We start from the raw sequence: 15,376 nt of genomic DNA, 5'->3' as shown, positions 1-15,376 counted from the left end.
GTTCTAATAAGTGTCATTTTGAGATTGCTGTAAGAATAACAACATATAATTATTTTAAAAAAATGGATAGTTCAATGTCCTAAAATCTGATTGGCCAAGACAATTCAACAGTTGAATTCTTTATTAATGCAGCAACTGACTAAAACCAAATGACTCACTGTAAAACTACAAAAAAGACTGTGGCTTGAGTGACTTACACACTTTAAATGTTAGTATTTTTTGAGAGCTCTGCCTTGAGTAGTACTCGGTAAACTCAGTGTGGGAACACGAATGTGTGGCATTGGTAGCTTGATGCTAATATAATACAGGAAATCTCATTGATATGCTAGCCACATTAGCATCATCACTGTGGTGCTGAGCAAAATGTACTTAATAAGCAAAGGATTATACTATAAACACTGCTATATTATGACATTTTCACTATTATATGATGAAAAATACAACATTGACTGTGATTTATAATGACAGCCGTCTGAATATCCTTGTCCTCCCTCAGCAGTCCATAGTTTAATGGCAACAATAGCATAAACAAACTACATTTCTTGATGGAAGAATTGCTTATTGTGATTAATTATAACTGAAATATTTTGTTGAGAATTTGTGTATATAAACAATAAACTACTTGAGACCATGCATTACAGTGATTTTACCTCAGGTGAAGAACAAGGCTTATCTGTGATAAAATCACAGTAATTGCTTTACTGATTTATTTGTAGACATTTTTACTTGTTTTAAGTCATTACAGGTAAAAAGTCATGGGTGTCATGTATTGTTGGCAGACAACTGTGCGTGTCAACGATTTATTTCTGCATTATGTCTTTAAAGAAGCCAAATTAACAGCCAATAGTATACACAATTTCTCTAGATAAAATTAATTACAACAAGTAAAAACACCTGGTAATAATTTGAATGATCTTCTAATAATCTTACAACCATCTCACAATGAGAACTATTAGATACATTAATTAGATTTAAGATTTCATTTACTGTAGTTCTCACACTGACTGTTCTTGACTGGTTCAATCAAAGCTTTTTACACAAAACCTAAATATTTCCATTTGGCCAAGTATTATAAACTCAGAATAAGCTTCATCCTGTATTTATTGTACTGAGAAACGATTTTTAGAGATAAATTCCCATTAACACTGAAATTTAGACCAGGTCTAAGCATAATCCACCTTCGCGGGATCATCTGTTTAACATAGGACCAGGTTTGCTCACCGACTCCAGCTGCTTCCAGGAGTTCTCGATATGCTGCTGGGCTCTGCGGCCATCGTGGAAATGCTTCAGGAGAATAAAAACAGAAGAGAAATGACATTTGATTACCTCTTGTGAGAACAACTTCTGGTACCTATCTTGAACAGTATACACAACTGAACACTGTAGTTAAAATTATAGCTACTTAAAGCTAAAATAATAGCAGTGGGCATCTTGGAGCCTGAACTTTGTCTGTGCCTTTGTTTTTATAGATAACAGTATGTCATGCAGAACTTCAGTCCTGGTTTGGCGGTTCCTCTGCTCAAACACACCCACTAAACTTAACAGATGAGCGTAATCAGGTGTGCTTGAGCAGGTAAATCACCAAACTGTGCTGGACACTGGCCCTTCAATGCCCCTGTCATACAGTGCCAGAAACCACAGAAGCAAGTCTGTTTGAGATTACTTAACAATTCAACATGGCTTGAGGCAAGTGTGTGATGATGTACCAATGCTAAATGGTTTGCATAAGTTTCCATAGCTTGTTAGCTACATTAGCCTCTTAGCTCCAGTGCAAAACTACTGAAGCAAAGTTCAAACATCAAACACATCCAACTATATTTGGGGTAAAAGAAAAACTGTAAATCTGTATATTCACTAAACTATTCCTTTAAAAGCAAACTGTACACAAACTTCTTATTGTCATCAAAATCATTTGCTTAGGTCAATGAGGTTGCAGTGACATGTTTCCGACGTCACTGCATTCGTGCCTGACCGCTCTCTGCCTCCTCCCACTCACAAGATGCCATTACATGCTTTATGAAAAATACATAAAGAGCACTTTCTTTCAGCGAGCCATTCATACATGAAAGATGGGCTAAATGCACCAACCTCATCAGGGCGGAAAAACGAGCTGCTCTACATTTTCTTCAGCTTGTGCGTGGTCATGTACCCCCACCCCCCCCAACCCCAATCGCGTTAGTTCCAGCCAGCCGGCTCAGATAGAGGCCTTGTAGAGGCCTTAGAGGGGCTCAGCAAGGGGGAGGACATGCTCCTGCTCCTGCTCCCACTCCACTGACCCGAATACATGACCCACATTTAGCTGCAGCGTTATCCCGCACTGCGCTATGAAATTGTCAACAAAATAATAACATATTTCACATTCTTTATCTTGGGATTTATGGGAGGTGGGGGATGCAGGGGTGGGCTGCACAATTCGTGATGTGATTTGATTCCTGTTCAGAGATGATTGATGCACTCCATCCCCCCTCCACCCCACTGTAAAAAACATTGACAATAAAAATCTGCTTGGGTCAGGGATTTGGTTTTTCAGGATAATCTATTAGACTCTGGAAAGCAGAACATAAAGTAGGTTTTTGTTTTGTTTCTTAAAAAGAAGAAGAGTCGTACCGCTTTGCGCTCGGCCTTCAGCTCTTGGATGTAGCGGGTCAGCTCTGAGATGATCTGAGACGAGAGGCTCTCAGCAATGACCTCGTGCTGCCCGGCGTAGTCGTTCAGCTCGTTCAGGGTCATGAGAAACGCCCTGCAGGAGGTGTACCTGGCAATATGAGAGAATGTGTCAAAGCCGTATCTAAGCCACGTTTTTCGTGGACTAACACACCTGAGATCATCAGCCGGTAATGAGGCCCTTATGAGCTGAATTAAAGTGTGTTAAAAGCACAAAAAAAACTTTAGCAGGGTTGAAAAACTGGAATGAAAAAATAAACATGGAATTAAAACTGAATTCCTTTAATGGATTAACATATAGAATCAAGAAATGGAGGCATTCAGAGATGAAGTGAACAATATAAACCATGGCAATGACACATCAGCTACATGAGATAAAACAATTTCCAGTGAAGTCTAAATGTAATTGTGTCGTTCATATAGGCTGATGACTGCAAATCAACCTGGAAAAATGCTGGTGATGTTTGTTCTGACAAACATTAAAATGTATTCATTAAATCTGACTTTCAGAGTTTCAGAGAAATCTGACTTCCGGAGTTCAGAGCAACTTTAACTGAACTGTATAAATGCTTGGAATGATGGAATCTTGTGACTGGGATGTACCCAGGGAAATGAATAAATGCTAAATACTTACTTGTACTCCTCCTCCTCTCTGGAGTTTTTCTTGGGCTGGTATTTCTTAGAGAGATTTCTACGGTAAGAGCAAAGCAAAGAGCCAGTGATCAATATGAGCTAAAGGCCTATGATATTTCACTAGAGACTTCCCTACCACCACTTTTTACCAAACATCTTTTAAAATATTTATTAGTAATAGCACCACGTGCCAAAATAACAGCACATGCTAGGAATGTACTGGGCATATCAGTTATTTCTCATGTATACATCTGTCAGTGTCGCTACTGATTCAGAAGCATTTATAACATAGACATTATATAGACATTAATAATAAATCTAGCTGGATTAACATTACAGAGAAATATAACACTTTGTGAATTACTTTTTGTTGGGTTTTACATAAATATGCATATTAACGCATGCACATATACACGCATACATACATAAAAATTCTCTCAGGGAACAGACTTAGAACTCCCTTAGAAAAAAATCTTTTTTCAGATATGATCCGTCATAAACCAAATAGCATTAGACCAGTTCTCCACACTAGTTGGTGTTGCGTTATGGAGATCAGCTGTAGACTGTTCAAAAATAAGAATGTCCAAGAAGAACTGTAGCCATATTTATTTCAACAGAGTATTAGTAATACCTCAGATCTGTTTTTAAAGAAGCGGTCAGACCTGCTATAAGAATCTTTTTTTTAGGAGATTTGGACTGATACCAGTGTCACAGCATAATAACAGAAGAGCAGAACATCAGTAACCCTATATCTAAAGGTTTAGAGAAATATAACACTTATTTGTCTCACAAGCCAGCCTATCGTCAGAGAGTTCTGTGCGTTTCTGTCACTTAACACGGTAAGGTACCACCTTCTTTGACAGGAATGGCCTGTCTGACTGACATGCAAAATAACCTCACATTCAGCACTGTTGTTTTTGTGTGATGTGTAGGGTCAGGACTTTTAAAATACAAAAACACATCTGTGGCCAGCAAAGTGGTGTGCATGGAAAAACAAGGAAAACAATGAATAATGAATGAAACTTCACAGACTTCCAATCCAGCATCTATATCTTGTTCCCAAATACTTGTCATGGGGATCAGAGCGATAACTGCTTGCGAAAGTTTGTTTCCCATGAAACAGATTAAACTCAGCCATCAGAATAAAACTGAGAAAATACCAGTAGTTTTTACCAGTAGGCCTTGGGGTGGTAAACTGCATTATCAAATACTGCAACAATTTAAATAAGCACAGATATTAGGAAAATTACCATTATTTTCATTCCCTTTTGCATGATCATTCTAATCTTTGGTTAGTTCAAACATGTAAATAATAGAAAACACTGCACTTAATTATAGGTTACACAAATAGAACACAACCTAATTAACTATTTAACTACTAATTAACTACACACATACATACTTTGAATGCCACTTGGAAAGATTATTATGTAGGTCAAGAATGTTGGGGCACATCCCATTGAAAGAAAGAAACTCTGGTACATGAGATCTTCTCTCCGGCAGAGAGTAAAATGGACAAGCTGTGTAGAAAAAGGACACCAACACACCAGTTTGGCAATATGTAGGATTCCAACTAACACTAAATGTTAATAATGTTACATGCTATCTGTGTAGAATAGCGTTATCATTACAAATGATTAAAGCAGCTCTACGTAGGATTTTACTGTTAAAACTGAAAGAAGTAGTGTTACTAAGTCAGGAGAAAAAGACATGCTAAAATATAGTGTCTGTGCTTTAGAGTCTCACCCTGTAAAGCCTGAAATAATTATTTAAGAGGTGTAGGGTCAGAATTGGGTGTTTTTCAGACACACATCATCGTATCTATGCATTAATGTCACACGCATAGGCTCAAAAAGAAGGTCAGACTCGATGCTTAGGTCTCAAATGCAAAATCAACACTATACTAATGAAGATTTGATGACAATAGTAGATATTTTCTACACTCATGGGGGTCCAAAGCACAAATGACGTTACAAAATTCTACACGTTGCGTGCAATTACATATTTTCACCAGATTTCTCCAAATCCCCAAATGTTACATAGTGCAGCTTTAAGTAATATTAGAAACTAGCCCTATTGGTAATTATGTTAACAACAGGGAAAATGCAAGCTAAAGGGCATCACTCACAGGTGATATCATTATATCATTTATCATGACAATTCTAGAGACAATAATAATTTGTCTAAAGTTACATTACCATCCAAGCTTAACATGCTACAGTAAGCAGATGCTCCAGGTGTGCATGGGCAGAGCCTCTGAGGCTACAAATGCAGCAACACATTTTATTTCAGTAGCCCAGCATCTCCGAAACGTTCTGCTCTTTCAGAGCACAGTAAATGCTCTGAATGCTCTGAAATGCTCTTCATCAACTATCTGTCTGAAATACTGAAAAATCTCTGATGTTGATTTTTTTTTAGAAACAAAATTGGCTGATTCCAATATCACATGGTTTGACATTACATGTGTAATTTCTGTTCTTCTTTTATTTTGATATTTCTTTAACATATTTCCTTTAACACAGACTAGTGAGGCCTTCATATTTCACTTCTAATAATACATCAGTCTATTAAATGGGCCTATTAAAGTAGCCTGGAAAGCAAACAAAGCCGTTTACTGTCCTGACCATAATCATCTCCTTATCGCGCCTTTGGACAAAGACTCCACTTCACACTGCTGACTTTTGTTAGTCAGAGTGAAAAACTGAGACAAAGCAGCCCCCAAAAAATGAAAGCAGTGTTCCACAGACTATCATTGTGAGATTAATTCAAATCAATGCGAAGAGGGCTGCGAAATGCTCATGAACATGACAATGTGCGCTGACGGTGCCACCCCCTCTCTCCTCTAGTCTGCAGCTCTCTCTCCCTCTCCCTCTCTCTCCCTCTCTCTCTCTCTCTCTCTCTCTCTCTGCACACACCCAACTGTACCTCCCTGTAGGCTGACGTGTTGCTAGGCAGATCACCATCTTGCAGCTTCTTGTCAAAGCCACACTGACTCTGTCGCTTATTGTCTCCGTATAACTTCACCAGAGGACTAAGCACACCTCTAAGAAGAGGGTCGGGCAGAAATATAGTCTTTCCACACAATGACTAGTATCTTGTGGTCTTTTAAAAGGCTATTATTCCTGAGCTGGAGACAGGTCGATGCAGCATGTCTACTAACAAGTGCTTTGTGTCGGATAAATCTTCACTCATTGTGGAGCGCTGAATAACAGGCTTGAGGGAGACATTGTGAATTAAGCCTTTCTTTTAGCGGAGCATGCAAATACACCCTCCAGACTTCACAGAAATAACAAAGCCCTGACTGACAACCCACTGTAAAAGAGGATTTTCTCATGTACACACACAGAAAGGGCCTGCGTGTCGTGCTTCTAGCCTGGACGCTAGCCGCAGTAAGCCCCAGCTGTGTGCGTAATTATGAATGCAGAGGTTTTTTGCAGCTGACGCTGTGCGCGTGTGAGTACGCAAGTCAATTTCCTCCGGGGTCTAGCCTGTCAGAAGGGGGGGAATCGCTGGCTCACACGTCTCTAAAACACAGACAGAACCAAACCAGCAAAACCAGCAAGAGACCATCAGAATGTGGGTCAGCACCGTAGCAACCCCCGTAACCATGGTAATGCACGCCTGGCACGTACCATGTCCAGCTGAATATGTTCAATCCTGGATAATCATTAGGGAAGAACATCTTTGTTCAAAATGTGCTTTAATAAGAAATACATCATAGACAATGACATGCAGAAATAATTTGTACTTAGATATGAAAACTGGTGTTGAATCCTGGTAAAATGGCACAGAGCAACACTGGATGTTTAAAAGGGAATTCCAAAGGAATTTTCAAAGTTTTTGCACAGTTAAATCATTAGGATGTAAATTAGGATGGTTTGGTGTGAAATGCTCCATTCTAGAGAAACATACAGAGTCAGGATTGTTCACAGTGGTGGTGATAGGAACCAGATGTCTAAAGAGTTTAATGCCTCTAAACACTGTATCGTAGAAAGTTTTGATGCCTGAGACATTGTTTTACAACAGTTTTGAGATAAAATTTTGACCTATAACAAAATTCTTTAAAGTCCATTCATTGTGTAAAAGTATGTGCTGGGCTTTTTTAGGTAAAATAGTACATAAAACCTCAATTTTTTAGAATTTAATATTATTTTACCACTATAATCATACCACACTGTAGACGTGTAGGTTCACTGGTCACTTTGAACAACAAAAAAAAACGATTATATTTATGCACTGTAGACATCGTGACCCCTAGTTCCTATCAGAATCACTACAAAGTACACAGGAATTTGGTAGGCCAGCACCAGAACATATAAGAAGTGCAAAACACAATAAACACAATACAAATACGAGTCCACAAACGAGTTAAGGCAAAGATAAATCATGCTAATTATTATTATTATTAATTATTAAGTGTCCCTTATTAGTTCCACAACAGGGAAATTTCACCCGCGCATTCTAATCCATCCATGCAGTGAAACACCACATATACACTTGTGAACACACACACTAGGGGGCAGTGAGCACACTTGTCCGGAGCGGTGGGCAGCCCTATCCACGGCGCCCGGAGAGCAGATGGGGGTTGGGTGTCTTGCTCAAGGGCAACTCACAAGGTACATTTGCTGGCTTATTAAGAAGGGTAACCGCCATTGGGGAAAAGCAGTTGAAAAAGCAATTCAAACAAGTGAATTAATCAGATATTTTTTTAAAAATCCCCTTGAAGGATTACTGACAGGTCAAACATCTGGCTAGCACAAATCACTTTGAGTGTGATTTTGGTTCAAGCGCTTCATCACCACCTCAAATCACAGGATGCGGACAAGAACTTTTTCTAGCAGCAGTTGGCGATATGGCAAAAACATGACATACTAATATACGCATTACTTGATATGCATAATGATGTTTAGTTTTTGTAAGGCTTGATAAGGTGAAACAGACAAAAAGAGGCAGCAGTAGTGCCACATCTAAAAAATCAAAAACTATAATTCAACATTTCACACCCTGCAATGCAGTAAATCCAATTACACAGAACTAATTATGCTCTTTTTAATGAACCATGCAGTTGTACAATATGCTCAGAAAACCATGTTGTGGTGTAATTTGTCACGATGACGGTAAATATCCTAACTTCTGATTTCAACTACGCCAACTCAATAAAGTGGTAGGACTTTCACAAATAGACGCCCCCTCCAACCACACAATATTTGACAAAACAACATGACGAAGGCAATCACAAAATCACAAACAGTAATGTGCTACTGAGATTACAATCAGCAAATGCAATTAACATAGGGTTTGTGCGTTCACCAGACCATGTGGACACCTGTGATTAGTCAGAGCGTTCTTCAACCACTCATCAAGAAGGTCAGCAATTAGTCAGCGTGGTCACAGCACACTCCAAACGAATTCCTGAGTGATGATTCGTTGAGTATGACAGATCACACACAACATGGATGAACTCATTACAAAAACAGTTTACAAATGATTACACTGCAAAAAAGTGATTGCAATGAAATCATAATAATCTAGTGAATATAACTAATATGTCTGATTACAGGATTGCTGTTTATAGTGTATAATCTTATGATGAGATATATAGCATAAGATTATATAACTTCTTTCTAGGCATTTTGTTACTTGTTTGAAGTCATTTAATCTAGAAAAACCATTACTTCTTGAGACAAGCAAAAATACCTACCTATACAAAGAGAACAATTTCTCAAGACAAAATAACTTAAACCACGTTTCAACAATCTCACAATGAGATGTATGAATTCTACACATTTCCCCTTCAGTTTTAACCCCTAACAATCCCAGGCTTCTGACATACTATGGTTAATTATTCATTAACTACATTGCAAACTTGCTGAGTTGATCTTAGGTTATAGTAGTATGTAGTAAAACTCTGGGCCCACCGACCATTTAAGGGGTTAACTTCTCAATGCAATAAAATTAAACGCTCCATTTGGGAGATTTTTCTGCTGTAAAAGAGGGCTGTTTAGCTGCTAGTTGTTTCACTAAGCCTCTGTTTTTGTGGCCTGTTTAAATGCCAGTGAGCGAAATCAACTCACTTGGCTTTAATCTGATGGTGCTGTATAGATTAATAATACTGGGCTGCACTGCAAATATGTCACTGAGCCCAGTATTGGCAATTTCTGTGATGCCCCACAGTGTGGGCAGTAAAACACACTTTTTAACCCATGAGATTTACATTCACTGCTGTGAGACTGCCAGTCTTCCAGCAAACCAACAGTTCTTACCCAGTTATTTCTCAAGTTAGTTAGGCTTCTTGTGATATGCACAATGAGTCAATAGGCAAATGTCTTTGTCATGCCCTGTAAATATGGTAGCATTAGTGTCACATATCATTGAAAAAAATCTGCACATCAAGTAAAACACTAAACCGAAATTCTGGTAGCAAAAAAAAAAGGAAGAGCGAATGCAAGCATTTTCTTTGCACTGTCGAACCCTGCAGTGCAATTATAATACATTACACATAACGTAATGATTATCACTGTACAGAGCACATCTGTGATAATTAATAAGCCTAATTTGTGACCCCACGCTGAACTATTACATCCCTCTGACTCAGGTTTTAAGGTTATGCTACAGCATCTGTTATTAGATACATAATGGTATCAGAATTATATCAGTATCGGCAGACAACTGCTTTTAAAAATTACTGTAATCCAAGAGATTTGATCAATATTTTAGGCTGATATTTGATGATCTATTAACTGTACTCTAGAAGAGCAGAATATTTAGGCAATGCTGGCCTACTGGGCTAAAATGTAAGCATTTTAGTCATTTTACTACATTCGCAACTCTGCAGAAATAATGTTAATCCAGATAGATCCATTCTCAAGAATTCATATATATGCATGCATCTGCATCAGCATCGGCCCATAAAATCTCCTATCAGCGCATCCCTGAAATCTAGACTGTTATGATGATGTATTTATTGTACTGTAGATGAGAACATTGGGCTAATGGCTAGTTGTTAGGGCTTCTTAATATGGACAAAATACTGTATTGCAATTATACTGTTACATACTGTAATTGTGATACATCTTGCAATACATTCCAAACACATGCATGAATTTATAATGTGCTATAGTGAAAAACTGGTCCACATTATTTTGACAAAAAAGTACATTTAATGGGTTAATTGTCAACCTCGATTCATTCAAATATTAAAAGCTCACCTGGAGCTGTGACTGATCAGGATGCTCAGAGTAAAAAACTGGTATTGGTGAGATGGCTAATTTGCATACTGCAGCCTTTGCAATATTAGTACTACAATAGCTAACATCTCAATAACAATTAATAAACAATATATGCAGTCCTATTACTCTCTGTATTAAATCACAGATTTATGCTGCCTCTATCTGTCCGGTTTTCTGCTCCACACTCTGCAAGCCGAAAAATCACGTCTTATAAGCTGAAATGAATATTCACAGTAACACATCATCTCTAAGTACCTTATTTGCTTGGCATAGCTCAGCTCAATTTCGGACCGCTCCTTCACGAACTTGGTGTAGCGCTCCACAAACTCGATGCCCCACTGCGTGTACTTCTCCAAGTTATCAAACTGATCCTGAGGACACAGAAAAGAGAAAAGCTTTAAACAGCTGCACACTGCTCTGATTCAAGGTTAGAACACACAGAGCAATATCTACTGCTCTTCTGAGACCAAATTCAACACAGTAGGAGTTCATTTAACCCAATAAAAGCTCATTTTACTCTTGGGATTTTACTGCATGTGACCTTGTAATTAATTAACACAACATGTTTCAAAGTAAGTAAACAAGCCCGTTTATGTGCTACAGGTCTGAAGTGCTTGTCTTAATCTGGAGTGAAAGCAGCAGCGTCAGCCTGTAGTACCTCGTCACTCACCTAGTAGGTCTCTGGGTCACTGATCCCTTCCTTTCAGCTCTATCCTCCTGTCTAGCCAGCTTACATGAAGCTGAACTTTTATTCGACATTTGTTTCTTTATTTTTTATCCAATGTACGGCAAATTAGTCCCGGTTCATTTTCAGTGTAGTAGTGACATGTTTCAAACTACCTGCCATACTTAACATGCTTGGAGGATTTTCCAAATGTCTGCACTATTATTCAATGATTACAATGTAAACAAAGCCATTCAGAGTGGTGTGATGTGAAATGCTGCGTTCAAGAGAAAGAGTGGTGGTGATAAAAACCAGACGTTTGAAGTGTTTAATGTCTCTAAAGGAAACTTTAAGAAATGGTTATGAATATACTGAGACATTTTTACACAATAGGTAAGAAAAAAGGATAGAAAAATTTTTGCTGTACAACTGATTTTTTAACACATTTAGCCTGTTTGGGCTGTTGTAAGGAAACACTGTACTCAAAGACAATGTTGTTTTTTTTTATTAACCAATTTACAACATTCCAGTTATCAACATTACATACTGTGCTGTCATATCAAAACTATGTATCTACATTTATTTTGCATTTTTTTATTCTTCTACATCATTTGAGCACAGCAACTGTCCTGATAATGAATGGACCAATAGAAATGCTCCAAAATTGACCTGCAATAAAATCTTGTTACATCAACTTCTTTTAAAAGTTAGAAATGACTTTTTGCTGTCTCCTGTAAAGTGATCATTTTAGAAACTCATTTTTTGTTAGGTTAGCAACCAGAAGATATAAATAGGTTCCCTGATCGTTTGGTATATCAAATAAAACCGGCATTAACTGCATGTGTAGATATTGTGACCCCTGGTTCCCATCACCACCACTGTAAAGATATATGAGTCAGTAATTTTCTTTACAATGAACCATTTCGCATTAAACTACTCTGAATGACTTTGTTTACATCATGACAAAAGAGAAAATGATATATTGATGGTAATACTGTATTGGCACACATGTATTTATTGATAATTTATTTCTCTCTTTTGATATTTTAACACAGCCTTGGAATGTAACCAGAGTTCAGGGTGATAAGCCTCCAGAAAAAGAGTAAATTGTTTTGCCTTGGCAACCCATTCCAGAGAACAAGAGTTTGGAACACCTCTCCATCAATTAAAGCTGTACCGTATATTGTACTGAGTTGGCAATGTGTGCAGACATTGTCTTGTCCCTGTCAAAGTCTCATTACTCAGCAGTGAAGGAGGTTCAATTTGGACTGACTGGACAGGACGAATCAAAGATGCTTTCTTTTGCAGTCCATAGTCCAAAAGCCTGATCTCACCACAAAGAAAAGCTAATAGAGCATTTTTAGCTTTTGTTTTAATTATAATTCTCGACAAGATTACAGCATTTTTCACTCAAATTTAGTGAAAGTGAAAATGTCTCAATATTAAATATGTCTATCAGAAACATTAACTCTGTCTGGCATGGATTCCTCAAGTTTCTGCAGAGAGAAACTGGACGGAATGTCAGTATTCAACTTTTTCATTTTTGTTCCCAAAGATGTTTGATGGCACTGAGGTCTGGTGACTATTTTCTCAAAAAAAGGATTTCTCAAACTTTGGATTTGGTTTGAAACAGTGCATTCTTAAAGATCAAGTTTCAAGTGAGGTAAACTTTTATACTACACTTTTATATATTATGAACTAAAAACTTGGTAGAGCTGCTTGATTATGGCAAAAATCATAATGATGATTATTTTGATCAATACTGAAATCATCACTATTTAACATGATTATTCATTGACCTTGCAAACTTCATGCATTTATTAAACTTTTAAAAAATAGTTTTTTTAACAGTGGATTTCCTTGACCTTTGAAATAAAAACCAAAAAAAAATTAAAATGTAGAAAAAAAGATAAATAAATTAAGATACAACTTAGAAAATATATACATACAAATACATAATATAAAAAATGATAAATCACAAGGAAAAAAACCCAAAAATAAATAGATCACTATGTTGTAGTGCACCTCTACAACCTATTCAAACTACTAAACACACATACATATAATGAATAAAAATAAATTACATGAGTTTAATCTTTTAGGGAGGGGCAAAGGTGCACTGCTGTGAAGAAAAGGGGTGCACTGGATTTATAACACAAGCCAAAATGATAAATCAAAAGAAATAAATCAAAATAAAAATGAATAAGATCAACTATGTTGTAATGCACCTCTACAACTCATTGAAAACTACTAAACACATATAATAAATAAAAATAAATAACATGAGTTTAAGCTTTTAGGGAGGGGCGAAAGTGCACCGCTGTGAAGAAAAGGGGTGCGCTGAATTTATAAAACAAGCCAAAACCAGACCACCACTGCCAAACAGAATGTGGCACAACAATCATTTTATCTCCATTATCTTGTTTTCATAATCTTTGGAAGCCAAAATCATAAAAAAAAATAAAAACAAATTCGATTAAACAGCCACCCCTAGTTCTTATTACTTCACTCAGACTTTTGGACCCACTGAAGTCTACGACTTCTTCTCCACCAAGGTGTTTGATCCACAGTGACAGGACTGCTCAGTGGCAATGTGAATTCTATGTGACCCACTGCTGAAAATACTGACCTCAGTTTGCCAGCTTAGAGGCCAGAATGATGAGGCCTTGGACATTTTTCTTTCCCTCTAAAGCTCCATTACATTGCTATTATCATCACCTTCCCAATTAACAAAGAAAGTTTAACCTCTGAATCTCCTCCACCACCATGACAGAAGAAACGAGGCCTACATCTATGATGAAGATGAAGATGATAACAATTATGATCCTTATCCAAATTAGGAGCCTGCAAGATGGGGTTTCATCATCACACGTGCACAGAGAGGAGATGCATTGTCACAGTCCATGGCATATCAGCTCATATCATCATAGCACATTTCTAATCCATAATTCTCAACTGTAATCACATGCACCTGCCCTAACGATGAACAATGCAGGAATACTCATCATGCACTTTGCACTGCGGGCAGTTAGGGACAGCATTAGCTGCGGATTATTGCTAGCTCGGGTATTTAGCCAACTGGGCTGGCTAATAACTCAATAAGCTGGGGCTGGTTAAGCTGCAAGCCCATACAACTAAAAATCCACATGAAGAGGGTCGAAACGGGATAAATACAGCACATTTCTTATGTTATTTGCTAAAGATTTCTATAAAATGGGCGGACACCCGTTTACCCCGTCTACCTGGGTGTCTGGGTAGACTGGACTGGACAGCCCCAGCTAAACGAAGCTGAAGCCAGCTTCTTATTCGCCAGCTTCTTGTCCGAATTCGCCCGTTCCCTGAGGCGCCAGACTGTAACGTAACTGCTGCACCATTTAAGGTGGAACGGGAAAATTGGAACAAGAAGCTGGCGAATAAGATAAGAAGCCAACTTCAGCCTCGTCCTAGCTAAGCTGTCTGAACACCAGCGGCACACCTGCTGATTACTGATGCAGAGATTTGTGAAAGGACTATATGATGGCACTGATGCACCAAGCTCCACAATTTTCCCCTCCACGCTGCATTCTTCCTATCAGAGACTGATGGTAGACTACATACATACCCATAGCTCCGTCCCCCAACTGCAGTTCATGGTCTCAAGGCAATTCCTCCGCGCTAATCCTCTGTTCGAATGCATGAGTGCACGCGGCTGGCTCCGAGGAGCTCGTTTAAAAATAATAAAATAAAAATAATAAATGCTGCGCGGCTGGAATACCGTCAAGGATGTAAACCTCGAGCGGCGGGCACCGTTACGTTTTCACCTCTGCATGCTGCACGTTGCAAATACTCGGCTATGGCCGTGAGAAGTGGAGATAATGCCCTCTCTCCCTCTCCCCTCTCCTCTCTCCCTCCGCACGGCTCATGCATGCAGCCGCTGGGTGACAGCAGACGGTCGGTTCGACAACGATGCTGTCGTGTAAAACGGCGAAAACTAATCCTGCAAAATAACAGTGCGCATTCCTACGCCAACTGAATTAATCGATTATTTTTGTTTAGACGTGATTAAAAAAAACAGAAGTTATTTCAAAGAATACAGCACAATTTTTAGCCTAATTAGAAAAATACGATTTTATTAGGCTTCAACATGGCAATATTAGAGAGTGCGGCTATTGGAGCAGGTCATATGATTCAAATTATTTAATCTAAA

At 38.2% G+C, this 15,376-nt stretch overlaps 1 protein-coding gene across 2 annotated transcripts in view; it reads right to left on the bottom strand.

The window, feature by feature from the left end:
- The window catches only part of fnbp1a (formin binding protein 1a), a 38,741-nt gene extending 23,671 nt beyond the window's left edge, over nt 1-15,070 (bottom strand). For both annotated transcript variants that reach the window (XM_036579404.1, XM_036579403.1), the window contains exons 1-5: nt 14,792-15,070; nt 10,782-10,897; nt 3,299-3,355; nt 2,608-2,755; nt 1,222-1,284 (exon numbers count right to left, since the gene is read on the bottom strand). In XM_036579404.1, coding sequence (XP_036435297.1) covers nt 1,222-1,284; nt 2,608-2,755; nt 3,299-3,355; nt 10,782-10,897; nt 14,792-14,866 — 459 coding nt within the window. In that variant the 5' untranslated portion in view covers nt 14,867-15,070. The remainder of the gene's footprint in view (nt 1-1,221; nt 1,285-2,607; nt 2,756-3,298; nt 3,356-10,781; nt 10,898-14,791) is intronic.
- Nucleotides 15,071-15,376: the final 306 nt, after the last annotated feature.

This window comes from Colossoma macropomum, unplaced genomic scaffold (assembly GCF_904425465.1).
Source record: "Colossoma macropomum unplaced genomic scaffold, Colossoma_macropomum, whole genome shotgun sequence".
In the NCBI taxonomy this organism is placed as follows: Eukaryota; Metazoa; Chordata; class Actinopteri; order Characiformes; family Serrasalmidae; genus Colossoma; species Colossoma macropomum.
The sequence above is the reverse complement of the archived record's forward strand: the minus strand, read 5'-3'. Positions and strand labels throughout refer to the sequence as shown.